Source organism: Buceros rhinoceros, unplaced genomic scaffold (genome assembly GCF_000710305.1).
Source record: "Buceros rhinoceros silvestris isolate BGI_N320 unplaced genomic scaffold, ASM71030v1 scaffold4316, whole genome shotgun sequence".
In the NCBI taxonomy this organism is placed as follows: domain Eukaryota; kingdom Metazoa; phylum Chordata; class Aves; order Bucerotiformes; family Bucerotidae; genus Buceros; species Buceros rhinoceros.
The window spans coordinates 54,536-71,109 of NW_010417973.1; the positions used below are offsets into that span (position 1 = coordinate 54,536).

General features: G+C 38.1%; 1 protein-coding gene across 1 annotated transcript in view; it reads left to right on the forward strand.

Moving 5' to 3' along the window:
• The window catches only part of LCLAT1 (lysocardiolipin acyltransferase 1), a 76,725-nt gene that overhangs the window by 15,588 nt on the left and 44,563 nt on the right, over positions 1-16,574 (forward strand). The window contains exons 3-4 of the mRNA XM_010138348.1: positions 911-1,057; positions 9,754-9,870. Of these exons, the coding sequence (XP_010136650.1) occupies positions 911-1,057; positions 9,754-9,870 (264 nt within the window). The remainder of the gene's footprint in view (positions 1-910; positions 1,058-9,753; positions 9,871-16,574) is intronic.

The following is a 16,574-nucleotide window of genomic DNA, read 5'->3' on the forward strand; positions in this document are numbered from 1 at the left end:
GTGTTTAATACAAAAAAATGGATACACATGAAGTTTTGCTGTGATCAAGTGTGAAGAACAACTTTGTATTTTCTTCTGTTAGTGATGAAAACTGTAAAAAAGTGTATGTAATAAAGCCCTTGAAGCAATAGATATTTTCTGCACAATGCATATGGTTAACATGCAAAACTAAGGGCAACTCTCTCCAATGCAGCTTTCTCTTCTCCTGCAGTGCATTGCTGAGATGTGTGTCTGTAGGGGCAGCGCCTTCCCTTGAGCAAATCAGTGTTGCAGTGATTAAGGTTATTATAGTGAGGGCCGTGGTTTTAAATAATTCACTTCATAGAATCATCACATCATTTGGGTTTGGAAAAGAACTTTAAGGTCATCAAATCCAGCCATTAATGCATCACTGCCAGGTCACCAAACCGTGTCCTTCAGCACCACATCTATACGTCTTTTAAATATGCTGGGGGATGGGGATTCCACCACTTCCCTGGGCAGCCTGTTCCAATGCTTTACAGCCCTTCCGGTGAAGAAAATTTTCATAATGTCCAATCTAAACTCACCCTGGCGGAGATTAAAGCTGTTTCCTCTTGTGCTGTCGCTTGTTACTTGGGAGAAGAAACCAACCCCCACCTCACTACAACCTTCTTTCATGACAGCATTGACCCTATTCTTGCTCGCTGGAAAGTTTTGCAAAACCGTAGCAATTCCAAATTTATTTAGATATATTTGTTTAGATTTATTTTGCTTCCCATCCAAACCTCTATTTACTAGGTAACTAAGGGCTGTTAATCAGAGGTGAGGACAGGTGGGCAGCAAATAAAATGTTATGTCTAACAGAATTTATAAAATATTTTGGAATAACAGACACTGTGGAAGTATCAGAGTGAAATGTTACTAAAGGTGTGTTTTTTTGAAACTTTAGGCTGGGCGATGCAGGTTGCTGCCTTCATTTTCATTCAGAGGAAGTGGGAAGATGACAAGAGTCACTTTGAAAAAATGCTGGATTATTTCTGTGACATTCGTGAGCCACTACAACTCCTCATCTTTCCGGAAGGAACTGATCTCACAGGTAGGCTGCATTTGTCATCTTCTCATGGAATGTTCAATATAGACATAATTTATTCTTTATGGAAAGAGTTAAAAAACTATTTAAAAAACCTAGGAATAAGACCGGGTTCTCTTGGACAGTAGAAATGGTAGTTAATGGTCATATGTGCTGATTCGTTGGAGAGGTGGAAATGTAGTTCCACTGAGAGGCTCTGCCAAACTTCCTGAAATAACTGTTACATTTCAAAGCATCTGATGAGAGAAATTTGTGACTTTGTATTGGTCAGTACTGTATATACATTGCATTAGCAAAAGTAGTTTTCAAGACCTGGAATAAATCACTTGCATGTTCCCTTTTTTCCGTATTACTGGAGCAAACAGCGTGAAATCGTTTCAGAGCTGTGAAATAGTGATTGAAGAGGAGAACTAATGATTCTATTATTTTTCTTGCCTTATGTTTTAAGAGGAGAACATGGAGATACTTGTTCCTTAGGCCATGTAAGCAATCTGTATCTGCTCCTGTAAGAAAAATATCTCCTTAAAACAAATGTTGACATTATTGTAAGAATAAATTTAATGAGTTAGATCCTGTAGCATTAATTCTTAATAAAATATCTACCTTAATATAAGTATCTTAGATTATCAGTAACAAGCTGATAATCAGTATTGAAGATGACTCAATTCCCAATAAAACAAAACATTGTATGACTGTTCTGTGGTTCTTCATGCCTGCAGCATGATTTGATAAGCATCATCTTTAAATAGAAAATCAATTACAATTAAACTTCTACCTTTTAGCTTGTTTAAAAGATTACTACACTTCCCATTGCAGGTGTTCTCAAATCATACTTTATTGCAATGTCAGATCAGTAAATACTAGACACAGTATAAAAATACCTAATATACATTGCTATTTTTTTGTCTGTATTTTCGATAACCTTAAAAAAAGATACATATGGTATTCAGATGGTTTCACACTGCAGGGAATTGTCATTACTTGATCAGCCTTCCTAAAAGAGGGTAAGTGCATTGTACATTCTTGAACTGCTTTGTATGATATCTCTTGTTGAGTTAGCTGCTTTATATCTAAAATTAGGAAGCAGCATAGAAATTGTCTCACTTTAATTTTTTTTTTCCTTTGAATTCATGAACAACTGTCCCCTCCTAGCTCTGAATTATGAGGTGAAATCTTTATCTTATTCATGGAGTCAGGAAACTCTTCCTTGGGTCTCTCACACTTTCCTTCTGAACGAGAAATTCTGAACAATTCCTTCTCAAGATGATTGAGAGAATTGGATTGTTGATAATTTATTGTATAAATTAAATATGCCTTCTAGTCCCTCCCACTAATCCTCAGAGACACCAGATTTTAATGAATTGAGGAAGTTCCAAACTGCAGTTTTAAAAGAGAAGAATTAGCTGGGGACTGAGACATCCTCAGTGTGTTAACACTCGTGCTGCAGAGTCCCCAAGGCAGTGCTGGGGGTGCTCCCACCTGAACGCGGAGTTGCTTAAGGAAGCACAGGGTCTTCTCTCTCCTGTTGTAACTAATACAAATGACTTAGACTAAATTTAGGTATGTGCTGTTGATACCATCCACTGAGAAATTAATGCAGACAAGACTTAATAACAATAATAAAAACCCCTCTAATTGGATTTCTGAACACAGATTTTCTTTTTTTAAAAGATGTTTCTGCTGTTCTGGTTTTCTTTCCTCATACACGTGTAACACGTACTCTTTAACTTGGCAGTGTCCAATGGATATCCACACTCACTGCGCTGTTCTTCTGAAGGCGCCGTGGGTGGGTGGTGATTGTTTCCCCCTGGTTTGTTGAGCAGCCCAGGGAGGAGGCGCTGTGATGGGAAGGATGGTGTGATGGGCAGGGAAGACGACAGGGCACTGCTTTCTTGGGCAGCCACGCTGGGTTCTGGCAGATTAGATTGTCCAGGTATCAGTAATGAATGCCACCTTGATACTGTGTTTGTGCAAAATAAGCTGTATAGAGACAGACAAAACACCGGGGCTTTTTCTGTGGAAGTAGCTCTCCCTATATAATTGTCTTCACAAGAAACGTTACCTCATATATTTTAAAGTATTGTAGGAGACAGGGCAAAATCCTTTTACGAGCTAATCCTGAACAAGCAATAAGTTCGTGCCATTTGGGAATGACAGAACATAATAATGTATTTTGTGTAACATTTTGAAAAATTATTTTCAGAAAACTGTTATGTTTTTGATATAATAGGATATAGGTGAGGATATGGAGGACCTATTAGGATTTTATGTTCCATCTGCTAGAACGAGAAATAAACTGCAATTTTGTTCTGAACGATAGCTCAGTATCCTAGGGAACATTTTTCAAAAATAGAGGCAATGGCTCTTGTTTTTTGACCAAATTCCAAAACTGCTAATTACTTCTGAAAACAAAATTCTTCTGGTGCTTAAAATGAAAAATAACATTCTACATGTACTTTACTGAAAAGCAGGATTGCTGTGCGGCTCTGTGTTACTGTCATTTTTTTATCCTCTCAGTTTCCGCATGACAGTGATAGATTTACTCCTCTGTGAGAAGTTCTATAATGTTTTCATTCAAGAATGAAAGATCTCAAAGAAACGTGAAGCATGCGTGTATTCACACACAGGCAAATGCCTGACTTCACGTTGGTGAAGGACTTTGCAGTGGAAGATGCAACGTAAATGAATTTTAGAAATAGTAATGTCATGAATCCTGAACAACGTATTTGCAATCTGGATGTATAGGGTCTGAGGTAATAATGATGTACTTATTTCTGATAGGTGGGTCATCTTTTCACTCTGGAGTACTTCAAGTACTTCAGCTAAGTGCATCAAAGGTATTCTATTGTAATTGCTTAAGCAGCAGCTCTCAGCTGGTAAGTGTACAGCCAGTCTTTCTGAAGCCCCGAAGAAAACAAAGCAACCATAACTCTAGCGCTTCTGGAAAGCTGGAACACAACCCAACATTTTGCTTGTTTTGTTTCTCTTGGTGTTCCTTGTAAGACCATTTCTGGTAGTTCTTGAGAAATCAATAACAAAAAAATGTTGCTCTGTTGCTCCATGCCTGTTAAAGCCTCGTTTCCTATGGATTTGTGTCTGCATCCCTATACATGGTCTTCTCTTCATCACTCCAACTTCTCTTTTTCCCTTGTGTTTCCTTCCCTCTGCCATTTCCTCTACAAGTCTCTTGCCGCTGTCTTGGCAAGAGGCATTGGGTGCTGTGGCTCATCCCCACCAAACGTGGCATTAACTGATGGGCCGCTGAATGTTGTGCTGAAAGCCCTGGCAGACTAAATACCTGGGGACCCTGCCCTGGCTTTTCCCATTTCACATTTTCTTGGAGGCTTCCCTTTACGCAGCCATTGGTGTTTTGAAAACTCCTGTGGGCCTTAATTATCTTTGAATCTCTTGTCTCTGTCAGACTTAGTTTGCAGGTGGCAATAGCTTGCAAAGTTAAGGGGAACAGGTGGACAGGGTGTGATTGCACAGACATTTTTTCCTTGACGAACGGCTAAGAAACAGTAGAAAAGCTTGCTAGAGCCCAGATTTTGGCAGAAATGTTGTGATGTGGCTCACATACAATACTCTGTCTAGAAGGTAACAATGAGCTGCAGTTGGATTTTTCTCTTTTCTAGTTCATGTGATGTACTTTGGAAATGCAAAGAAAAATAGTGTTCAAAACCTGAAGCGGCTGATTTAACATAATAGTTTGAAAGGAGCACAAATAAGAAAAACTGCTTAACTTTTTCTTAAAATATTAACTGTGAGCCAATATACTTTTTATGCTTTCTATGCAAACCCATAATAGATAAAAGAGGATTTTTTTTTAAAGAGTTTTTCAGTGTACTCGTTTAATCTTTTACTGTCTGGCACCAATATAATTTGAGAGGACTTGAAGTCATAGAATTACATGCACGTTTTTATCACAAGTCTGATTAAAGGAACAGTAGTATTTAACATGCAAATTTCAGTGAGCTAGTACTGGCAAAAAAAAAAAAGAATCGAGAGTTGATCAGAAATAGTTGTATTGAAGTTGTCAGAATCAGCTTTCTAGTAGGATGATGAGGGAAATTTGTAGTTCTTTTCAGTGGCATCCGGGAAAACGCATCAACCTGTACAATGCTGAATCTGTAAAAGCGTGTGAGCTTGTCTGTTTGAGAGGAGCCAATACTGCACATGTTTCAAGGGGAGCACAAACTTAGCTTTTTGTTGGGTACAGGTCTTGAAGGTTTAGTTCCAAATACTCTTCAGACTCACACAAATGCAGCTTGTCACTGTATTATGGCTTTCATCAAAGTCAAATTCTAGAGATTTTTCTTTTAGTTCAAAACTAGCTCACAAATTTAAAATATGGTTTGACTTTTAAAAAAATTGAATTCGTTCACTTTATCCTCTGGTTTTAAGGAGCAAAAGCTATTTAACTTCTTAAAAATCTGCAATTTAAACATCAAGAAAATGTGTTAGCATAATTTCTTCCTCCAGTTACTTCAAATGAAATTCTGAAGTGTGGTACTTCTAGAAAGTGCTGACTTTCTGAGCTTTCCCGGTAATTTAAAAATATGATAAATTGGATTTTTCCACATAATTTGGAGATAAATGGGGGAAAAATACAATTAAATGATGTACCAAAGGCATCACAGTAGCCTAAAAATTGTAAGAGGTTATGGCCAGAACTCTTAAATTCTTGTTCTTCTGTGTAGCTTGACAACTGCTCTGCAGTAGTGTCTGAAGACTCACATAAATTTGACCTTTTGTATTTGCCACCTCCCCGAAGAACATACCCTCTGAGAGGGAGCATGTAGTAGCTGATGGGAGGCAGGATAGGAGAGGCAAGTCAGTGTGAGACCAGAGGAGACTGAGAATGAAGCAGTTCTGGATCAGGAAAGGTCCCACCTGACCCCCTATTAACGAACATCTGCTTTCCGTACAAACAGGAGCAAACAGAACCAAGGAGCTAAAATGCAAAATACACCTAACAGGAATGATGAGCAAAAACTCGGGGTGGATTTACTTTGGCTTAAATACAATGTAATACCTGCTTCAAGAAAGCAACGCTTTCTCGTATTTTTCAGAGCATAATGAAGAGGGGAGAATTACACTTAGCCAAATGATGTGAGCAACTTTTGGGATGGAGGAGACCTCAACTGATTTCGTTTCTATTCCCTCCTTCAATAGCTGCTTTATGCAATTTGTGTTGGTTGGTTGGTTGGCTGGAAACAAAGAAGAGAACTTGTTTCCTCTTTCAAAGACATGTTTTCACTATCAGACTTACAAAGGCATCTTTCACTGTTTTAATTCTTTTGCCTGAGAATCTTGTAATCTGTACTGCAGAATGATGAAGCATCTGAGTAAGTTTTGCAACGCTGACAGAGTAGCTTGGCTTTTGATTAAGGGTTTAAAAGAGGTGTTTGTGATGTGAATTCCTTCAGGTTGGAGCAGATATAAAAATGGATTTCTAATTTCCTGGGTCAGTTTTCTAACCTCTAGGTTTCATATAATGGGGAACATCCCATTTTCTGCCTCTTGTTGTTTCAGAGCAGGAGCTCTGAATTTTCCAGAAGGTGTAGGCAGAGGGATGCCAAAGAGCAGCAGGCACCCAAGTGCTTACATCAGATAGATGGCAGTCAGTACATGTGTTCATATGTTTGTGGCTGAGTAAGAAACTATTTTCTTCTAATGCTGAGAGTAGCAGCAGGAGGAGGAAGGGCGTTATTCTTGCTTTTTGGTAGAGTGAAGGCATATCCTACCCTTGCTTTCAGGATAGCATCCAAACCCTTTGACCTTCTTGGCTTGCTCTAATAAATATTCTTTAATGCACAAAGACCTGTGGCTTGATAGTCATTAGGAAAGGAAGAGGGATATGATTTTTCCAGATGACTGTGATCATTGTATTAGCTGGAAGCATTATTCGAGTTCTGAAATCCCATTACACTAGGGTTGTGCAGAAGGGGAAGGGAACAGTCTCTGTTATATAAAACTTGCAGTACAGAGGCAAGACAGGGATACAAATGTCAGGAAATAGCAGAATAGGTTGGCTGGTACCAATGTCCAGCTGTTCACACGTTTTTAGAAAGGCATGGTAGTAAACAGAAATTTGGAAGGTGTTTTGCAGATGTTTACAGTGTCTTCTTTCCTAGTGCAGGGAGGTGCACTACGAGGAGACTAGATTATTACTTCAAGGCAATGGGCAGTGGAGATCCCAAACTGCTTTTGCAGCATTAATTAGGTCTTGCTCAGAAAATCAAACTGCTCATTTACTCTTTGTTTTTCCTGCAGTGCAAGTAGCAGTGTTTTGCAAAAGTCAAGGAATTTGTTTTTGTGCTCCCTCTGAAATAAAGTGCTAGTGAGCAGACATATGGAGAGGGTTCTTCTGAGTGCTCATTAACTATGTGCAGTCTGAGATGCTTAAGACTTAGATTTAATTTCTCTTTTAGACTTCTTAACTTTATTTAGACTTAACTGGCACTTGTGTCTCAAAGCTTTGATTGACTTGATTTGCAGATTGCAAATGTTCCAAAGTGGAAACCTAAACTTGGATATGCAGAAAATGAAGAAGATACTTTCTCTGTCTTTTGGAAGAAACAATACATTAGCTCAAAAACTTTGTGATAAATTAATTTAAAATATTTTACTTGAATGATCACAGAATCTGGAAGAGAACTTTTGTACTTTTTATAGGAACGCTCTTGGTGATCAATGTCTTCTTTGAAAATAAGGAGTTTAAGTTGTTGAGCTCATAGAGCAATACAATTATGTCTAAGAGGTAGAATCTGGCTCTTCAGAGCAGCATTTAATAATTACCAGATTACTCTTGCCTTTTCTGCCATTCCGAGTCTTGCTTGTGACTCTGCAAGTTTTGCCATCACAAAGGTAGGAGTCCTACAGGCAAGTTCCCTTCACTGATTCAGAATAGACCATTTTCAGTATTGAATGGAGTAGTAGTAGAGCAGACAAAAATAGGTACTCTGATCATGTGGTTAAAGACATAATGCATATGTCCAAAGAAAGATAAATTTAAGTTACATAGCCAAGTGTAATTTTAGTATTTCACACATTTTGTACTTTTAGCCATGCTTTTTGAAGATATAATATTTTCAATATTTGTATGTTTTGGCAGATTGGCAAGAATTAAATCTTTGGATTCTCTTTGCTGAATCACTTGCTTGGCTGCCGTGCGACAGTTTCCCTTCCCTCCAAATCACATGGTCAGGAAATCTGTCCACTAACCCTTAAGGGTTGCATGTGTGAACAGCAGCACTCTTATGCATGGAAACAGTAGATCACAGGGAAAAAAAGCTCAGTGTACTGATATGTGGTAGCATTTATTAATAGGTAGATAGTCCTTTAGGAGAGACAGCCACATTTTTTGATAAACAAAGAGCTTCTTTTTAGGAAGAAAAGAAAGGTGCAGGGAAGTTGCATCGCTGCAGAAAAGATACCTCACGCTACTATTGATTTGTCCATTTGTATTATTGTTCCTTTACAGGAAAAATTATGACGGTTATATGGAAAGGACTTTCCTATAAGTATCAATTCTGTTAAATTATTAAGCAGCAGTATGTTTTTCATTACTTTATCTCCCATCTCTGTTAAGGTTAACTGTGGAGACTTAAAATAGCTGTTTCTGCTTGAAAAAGATGATATATTGCTTAGGTAATTATTTGATTTCATAGGTCTGTTACTGGGATTTTGTCTTTTAAAACATCTGTAAAACTATATAAAAATGAGTCATTGAATAAGTTGGTTTTTTTCCATGTTGCCAAGGGAACATTGCATGTGTCCATTGCCTTTGGCCCTAGGGGAGGCACAGCAGTACCCACAACGCACGAGTAAAAGCAGCCAGCAAAGTCCATTCAGCTGCTACCTGAGGCTGCTTGGAAGAGCCTCCTGCACATCACTGGAGGACAAGATGCTTCCTCCCAGTGTCCGTGTCTTCTTCGCTTAGTGGGCTGTATTAGCAGCTGGGCCTGAAAAACCTTTGTTCAGTTTTATCATGACAGAGTTTTTGGTTTTTTGGTGGTTTTTTTTCCTCAAAGTTCAAAATTCTTTGTCGTGGGGTTTAGCCACACTATTTCCAGGTACCTTGCATGTGCTCTGCATGCAGTAGGAAGCATGTGTGGGGACACTGAGGCAGTTGGTCAGGAAATTAAAGCAGGGTGTGTGTGTGCTGGTTGATGGATAAAACGTGGCAAGTTCAGAATGAAGATGTAAAATACCATTTAAATGTATTAAGATTAACTGTTTTTTTCCATTTAATGTTTTCTTTCCAGGGTAAGTTTAATGTGGTTAAATTTAGACTTCAAGGTATATCTGCACTTAACATCAAACTTATGTTTCTATACGTTGTGACTTTTGAGTTAAAAAAAAAAATACCCAATTAACACATTTTACTGTAAAATGGCTATTGAAGTGTACAGAGAACTATTAAGAGATTTTAATTTACAGATTTCAGATTACATCTGATAAATATAAAGGCTTTCTAAAATGAAATGAGGGGGTAAAAAGGCTTTTCTTGCAATCCACATTGCTCTTCCTTAAATCTTAGCGTAGCCAGCTTGCAGCCTACCTGCACCTGAAAAGCTGTTGCACATTCGTACTGTGTGAAACTGCTGTGGTACTGTTTCTGTCCTACAATAATTCTATTTAATTATTGGTCTACATGCACACTAATAGAAAATGGTGCTTTTTGTCCTCTCCTTCAGCCAATACCAAAGCCCGCAGTAATGAATACGCTGAAAAGAACGGACTTCAAAAATACGAGTATGTCTTACATCCGCGGACTACTGGATTCACTTTTGTGGTTGAGCGTCTAAGGGAAGGTAATCCTGCTCTGTATTTAGGTGTCCTTTTTTCCTTTAAAATAATGCATCTCACCCAAGCTGTAGATTTTGATGTTCACAAAACTGCTTGAAGTAATTTCAGAAAAACTATGTATCCTGGCAAACAAATTCTTCTTTGCCACCCTTCTTAAAATGATTGTAACATGGAGAGATTTGAGGGAGTTGATAACAGATACTAATATTACTTTTGTTTCTTTAATATTGTAGCTTGTTTAGCAGGAAAAATAGTGGAAAAGATCCTAAGGAAGTTCAGCCAGTCCTTAACCCCAGCTGGGTGAACGTACAGACATGTGTAACACTGCTCTCGCTGAAAAGCTTCTGGTTTTAAGTCTGAGAGCTGAGACACCAAGTCGCAATGTTCAATGGACCAGGGGAATGCATAGCAGCATGTGGATTCAGGAAGTCAGCTGCTCAGTCCTGCTGCTTTTTCAGGTGATGGTGACTTGGAGAAGCTGTGTAAAACAGGAGGGGTGCTGCTTGGTGGGTGAGAGAACGTGTGGTACTTGCTTTTCTCCTAGAAATGGTCTTCCATCCCTGTATTAACCTGGGCGTAGAGATCGAGTCTCTACTATCAGGGCAACAGAGTATAAAGATGTTATTGCTCGATAGATCGAGATGTCTGTGGGTTGTTCTGGGAATGTGCGCTTTAATGAGATTTGAGGCCGTAGTGGTGTAACCATTAAACGAGACTGGTGTGGCAGTGATTCAACTCCAGATGAGTGAATGTTCACAGGATGTATGAATGGTTCAAGAAAATAACATGTACAGTAGATATGAAGTGGCTTATTTATGGGCTAGTTCTTGAGGGAAAAGTGATTCCAGATCTTCAACACGTGCTGGTTATTGTGACTGCCAAAGGAAGAAGTTTGAGATTATTAAAAAGAATAAAGGCCTGCTCGTGAGTATTTTCCCTTGGAATCCTTGCTTGGATTTTAGGAGCAGAGCTGGCTTGCATTTTGCCTGATTCCTACTAAGCAGATACCCTAAAAATCACCATAAACATTGATACTTTGTCCAGCTGGACAGTCTTACCTGGACCGTGTATCTGTTTGACACTATTTTTATTGGACATTCTGTGGTGGACACCTTAGAGTTTTCATCTATCGTGAACATTTTATTACTCAATTTGCTGTAGTTAAAAAAAGCTTGCAAAATATGCAATTTCAAAAGTTTGTTTTATTTAAAATTTTTTACCTTTGGTACGTAATAATTTTTCAACCGTGGAATAAATTTTCAGTTAAAGGAATGTTTTCCCCTTAAAATATTATCAATGTAAAAAAAAAACTGTATTTGCTGCAGAAAAGAGCTTTGTGATTATACAGTCATTTTCTAATTTTATTAAAATGCTTTTCTCCTCTTGCTGCATGAAACACCTATGCAAATCAGGCTATTAGGTTATAAAAAGGAAAATATTTGGAGGCTGGTTAACTGATTTTATGCAGCAGAAAGCTGGGGAAAAGCCAAAAACATTCCTAAATGATTTGCGTTTTTTTTGGCCCAGTCTTTCAAATGCTTTTAAGTCCTACTTTTATTTACAACAGGCAAATATTGTGTAAAATATTAATGTCCCTTTAGCATTGAATTTATTAGGCATTGGGTACCCTGATAGGCATTCCAAGCTCTGTATATAATGCTGTTACATAGTGTGAGAAGGTAGTTCAACTAGGACTTTAAAATACTTTGTTATTACTAATTTAAGAATTGGTTTTCAATTGTTTGCAAATGTGCCAAATACAGACCATTTGCGTTGACACGTTTTATGGACAACCTAACGGTAGCTGCTTGGCTTTAAAACACATCAGTGTTCTATACACCTGTACAATGTAGAAGTCCAGGTAGATTTTCAGATAAAGGTGGCACAGTTGATATTTTGCAACTCTGGTTTGATTTACTTTTTTATAGTACTAGAATGCCTTTTTTACACTTCTAATTTCTGATAGGAACAGTAATAAAGAAAACCAGGATTGTTAAGGATATGAGTCCCTGTTTCTGCCCTAGTGCTACAGCAGTAGCAGTAATCACAAAAGTAGACTCATTTCCTTTTTTCCTGCTCGTAACTGCAAGCACAAAGCAGTGTGACTTGAACATGCGGGAGGGAGTGGTGGAGGTTTAACATCATGTTTACATCTTTGAAAGTGTTTCTATGCATAGATGACAACCTCATTGCCCTGTAGCTCTCCTGTGAGTTCATTTTGGCTCTTGGCTGTTTTCCATTCCTGAGGCTCAAGTGTCTTTACTTCAGGCCTGAGTACATTATTTTGCTCCAAAAATAGGTTGATGAAGAGAGAAGGAAAATGTCATTAGAAGTTTAACTGCTTTTTGAATGTTGAAAATACTAATTTAATTTGGCAAGAACCATGATTAATATGCATCACGAGCTGTAGCATGAAAGAATTACCTGTTATTGCATAAAAATAACTTCTAGTGACCCTTCTGAATAGGAAATGAAGAATCAGAAAAAAATAGCCTTCCGTAAAATGTTGCTTGTATCTCTGCAGGAGATTTGCTTCCTAGAGGAAGCACTACCTGCACCCTGACAGTGTAATCTGAGCAGTTATCAGTCCTTTGTTTTCCATAGGTGGCAAAAATTGCTAAACTATTTGAATGGATTTTTGCCAGTGATGACCAACGCTCAAATTCCTCTGGGTGCCATCTCGCTCTTACGTGGTCATCATTTCAACTGTTCGATCTCTTTTGCCCATAGATGCTGCCATGATATTTTCTAAGTAAGCAGAGATTATGGGAGCGAAGAGAAAAAAAAATCCATAAAACCTCCAACAAAAAACAATAAAGATTTTTAGGCAATACATTTCTTGGCTTTTGAGTCTTTTACGTTTTGTTTTATTTCCCACATTCTAGCTCTTCATGAGGGTTAGTTCTTACCCCTGAACTGACTGTTCTAAACAGAAACCTGGGGAAAAGCTGATGGGTTTTTCCTTTCATTATACTCAGATGCCATCACAGTGAAAATATTGTTTTACTTGTAGATGATCACATTATTGTTTTCTCATTCATATAAACCTTCGAATCACCCAAGTGTAAACACAGACAATTAACTTCTTCAGATGTACAACTAATAATATACTCAGGAGAATAAGGACTGCCGTTGTTGCTGGTTTTTAAGCAAGAAGAAAAAAAATTTTGATTCTGCATTGATTTTTGGAGAAGTGTGTTCCTTTGGCTCAATAGTAATTTCAAGTACGATGGTTTAATATAATGTCATTATTTGTGCATGGTAAGAGAAAATACGTTGTAGACATGAGAACACAAAGAGGGAAAGAACACATGGTAGCTGGATAAGGTCGGCTTGCTACCCGATACGTAGTATAGAGTGTTACCTCAAGATGTAGAAGTGCGTAAGAGAGGGACAAAAACTTCAGTAATGACTAATGAAGATGGAAAAGTATTAAATATACTTAGGCTATATATAGATTAACAATATATATATGCATTTTTCACCTCTGCAAGAAGGTCATCCTTCTTGGGAATGATTATTGAATTTCTAGTCAATTGTGACAGTCACTACAAGAGATAAAGCAGGTTTATGAGGTTCTTCATTAATCTTTACTGATGCATGTTACTCAAAATAGCACTAGCCTTTTTTCCTAGCATGCTTTAAAGTTGGCTTCTGCAGACACTTTGGCCTTAGTCTTTCAAAATACTTAAAGAAAGTGTAAGAGTTCAATTAATTATACGTTTTCTCTGTGCTGAAGCACATCTCATCACTTTGATCACTTACCACAGCAGCTAGAGGCATTACCCTGTGGAAGACCAAACCTTTGTTCACCAAAGTGAGCACTGCAGTCCCGAGCACTATCACATCTGGTTAATGGAAAACAAGGAGAAATAAAATAGTGATTTGCTTCTTCCTTATTCTGTTCACTTGATCAAATGTATCATATGTCTTGCCTCAGCTGTTATGAGTCCTGGTTTCAGTCAATACCTGGTGAAAAGTTACTGGAGCTTTATGCTGTGCTGTTTTGGGGAACAAAGGTGAGCATTTTTGGAAAGTCAGAGTCACAATATGTGAATGAGCAACAGGAAATGAACTCTGGATGCCAAAATGAAAATTGATCGTGACTTTTTTTTTGGTAACTCATCATCATATACCTCTCTTTAACCATCTCCTAAAATCATACTTAATTGTTTTTTAAAGCCTGACACTTTGGATTGTTGTTATGTGTGGAGTAATTTTTGGCAGAACTTGGGTTAAGGCGAATCATCTCCTTTTACAAAATGTGGGACTTTGAAAATGACAGAAATGTGAAGGAATTTAAATAAGACTTCTATATAAGCGTGCCTTTAACAATATTAATTAAGACCAAATATAACTTATATAAGGTCTTGGAGATCTGGCTTGTTAGATCCTTCTATGAAAGGTCAGGAGGTTACTCAGAAATTAAGTATAGGTTTTCAGGCCTGGCTCTATTTTATAGTTTTTTCCGAAGTGCTAAATGACATTGAAAGTTCAGATGACTTGGATGTTCCATTTCAAAGAGATGGGAAATAATACTAGTTGATTTGTTTCAAAGTTGTCTGGAGGTATTGAATTACATACATTATCTTGGCATAGTAGCTGTAATTGTAGCCAAATAGTCTGTCAAGAGAAAATAGTTGTTTTCTTAAAATTGCTTTATGACTTTTAAGTAATTTCTCCGGACTAAGTAGACAGTAAGTGTTAAGACAGAGCTAAGCTTTTAAAGCATTATTAGAAGGTTTTTCATACTTTTGCAGACAATCATTTCTGCCAGCATTAAATTTTAACTGACCTCTTTTTGACACTTCTTCCATATCCATCAACAGTCTTTAATATCTGGATGCATTGGACTGGATGTTCCTATTATGGGGTTTATGTTTTACTGGTTTTACAGTGTGGTAAAGAGTTGGAATTATTTGCCTTATTCTAGTATTTCAGCTTCAATTTATTTATGATTCATAATTAGCCAACTGAAAAAAATATTGCAGACAGCTGCAGCATCCTAAAATGAAAAAAGATACAGATTTTACATGCTTGCCCTCATTGCGTATCCTTACCGATGGAAAGAAACTGGGATTCTCATCCTCTTTCCACGATTGGCTCAAAATTGATAGTTTTATATACACATAAAATCAGAAACCAGTCTGTATCTTCTACCATTTATACCTGAGTTTTACACTTGTGCGGCATTTCAGTAATAGCAAGTATCCCAGTCGGTTTTATTGCTGGGGCTGGAAAATTGTATTTAGGTGGTCAATCCAGGATATCTATATATAGCTGTGTAAATATTTTAATCCTGTGACAATTACAGCCTATTTTGTAGATTCTCTAGGCTTTTCTGGGAGCTACAGTATGCATGTATGGATATTTATATACTTTTAATGCCATTTGTTTGGGTTATGGCCCAATGTGCTTGTATGGCACTTTTGAGCTAATCATCTAGGGAGACAGTTTGCAATTTGCAGATTAATATATATCTAAGACAGCAAATAGGAGACGATCATCAGCAGTTCTTGAAAGCTGACACGTACGGTTTAGTTCACCTTCGCTGGGGTGTGAAGTAGCCAAATGGTTACACAGCAGGTCCTTATAAGAGGCATCTGGATGTCCTTGCTATGCACGGAGAATATAGTAAGCTGCTGCACAAAGGCCTAAATAGCTTATGGACCAACTTCAGGGGCTGATTCTGTCTTGAGCCCTGCAACTGTCACGTGAGCCAAGGTGCTCAAATGTGACATATTTGTGTAAAAGTTGCTTGAAGTTGAAACTCTCAACTTAGTAATTCGTTAACAACACCCTCCAGCTTGGCATAGCCCAAGTATATTAGCTCCCAGTGCTTTCTTTTTCTTACTCTGACTTTGAAAGAGAGAGTTGCAGGAGGCTGCTTTTAGGAGTGGATGAGACATCAGTCAGGAATGCTGCCATGATACAGCCAGAGGCTTGTCCTCTGGGGTAGATGACGCTTCTGCTCTCTGCACAGTTATGTCCGAAGCACCTACAGCTTGAAAGACAAATGCCATTCATTTTTTCAACTATAAATCAAAACAATACCAGTTTCTAAGTGTGTTATATTTGGTGGTTTTTTAAGTGAAAATGGATGCAAAAGTAAAATTCAGGTCTGTAATAATCAGTTCATTGGCTGAAATGCTCAGGCCCTGGTGTACGGGCTATGAATGAATGGGTGTACAGATTAAATAAACTGCTTTCTGTTTCCATACCGAAAGTTTCTTTCCTCTCCTCGTAAATACTGGGTGAGGTGTGCGGGTCCTGATCACAGAAGTGTCTGGTGAATTACCTTCAGAGGTTTTATGTGCTCAAACCAAACCGTGTGAGCAGGGCTTCAGCAGTTTCGGGGTTTGTGCATAATTTCCTGTATAATAGAGGTACAGGCTTAGAAAGGCCCCACATCAAATGACAGTAAGGGTTAGATCTGTTGTCTGAATGCAAGCTAGCCTCCCTCTTTGTGACCGAACAGATTTCTGACTCCCAGGATGGTATGCTGGGCCAAAATTTCTGTGGGTTTTGGCAAGACCAGAGCTCGCATGCTGACCGGCGCTGCCATCTCTCAGAGCAGCTCTCGCCTGTTTGTGCTGGTTGCTCAGTGCATGTGTAAACCAAAACCAGTCTGATTTGGAAATAGGAAAATATAAGTGGCCACATGAGCATTAACTTTAGGTCGTCAGTCAACTAATTTCACCCATATGTC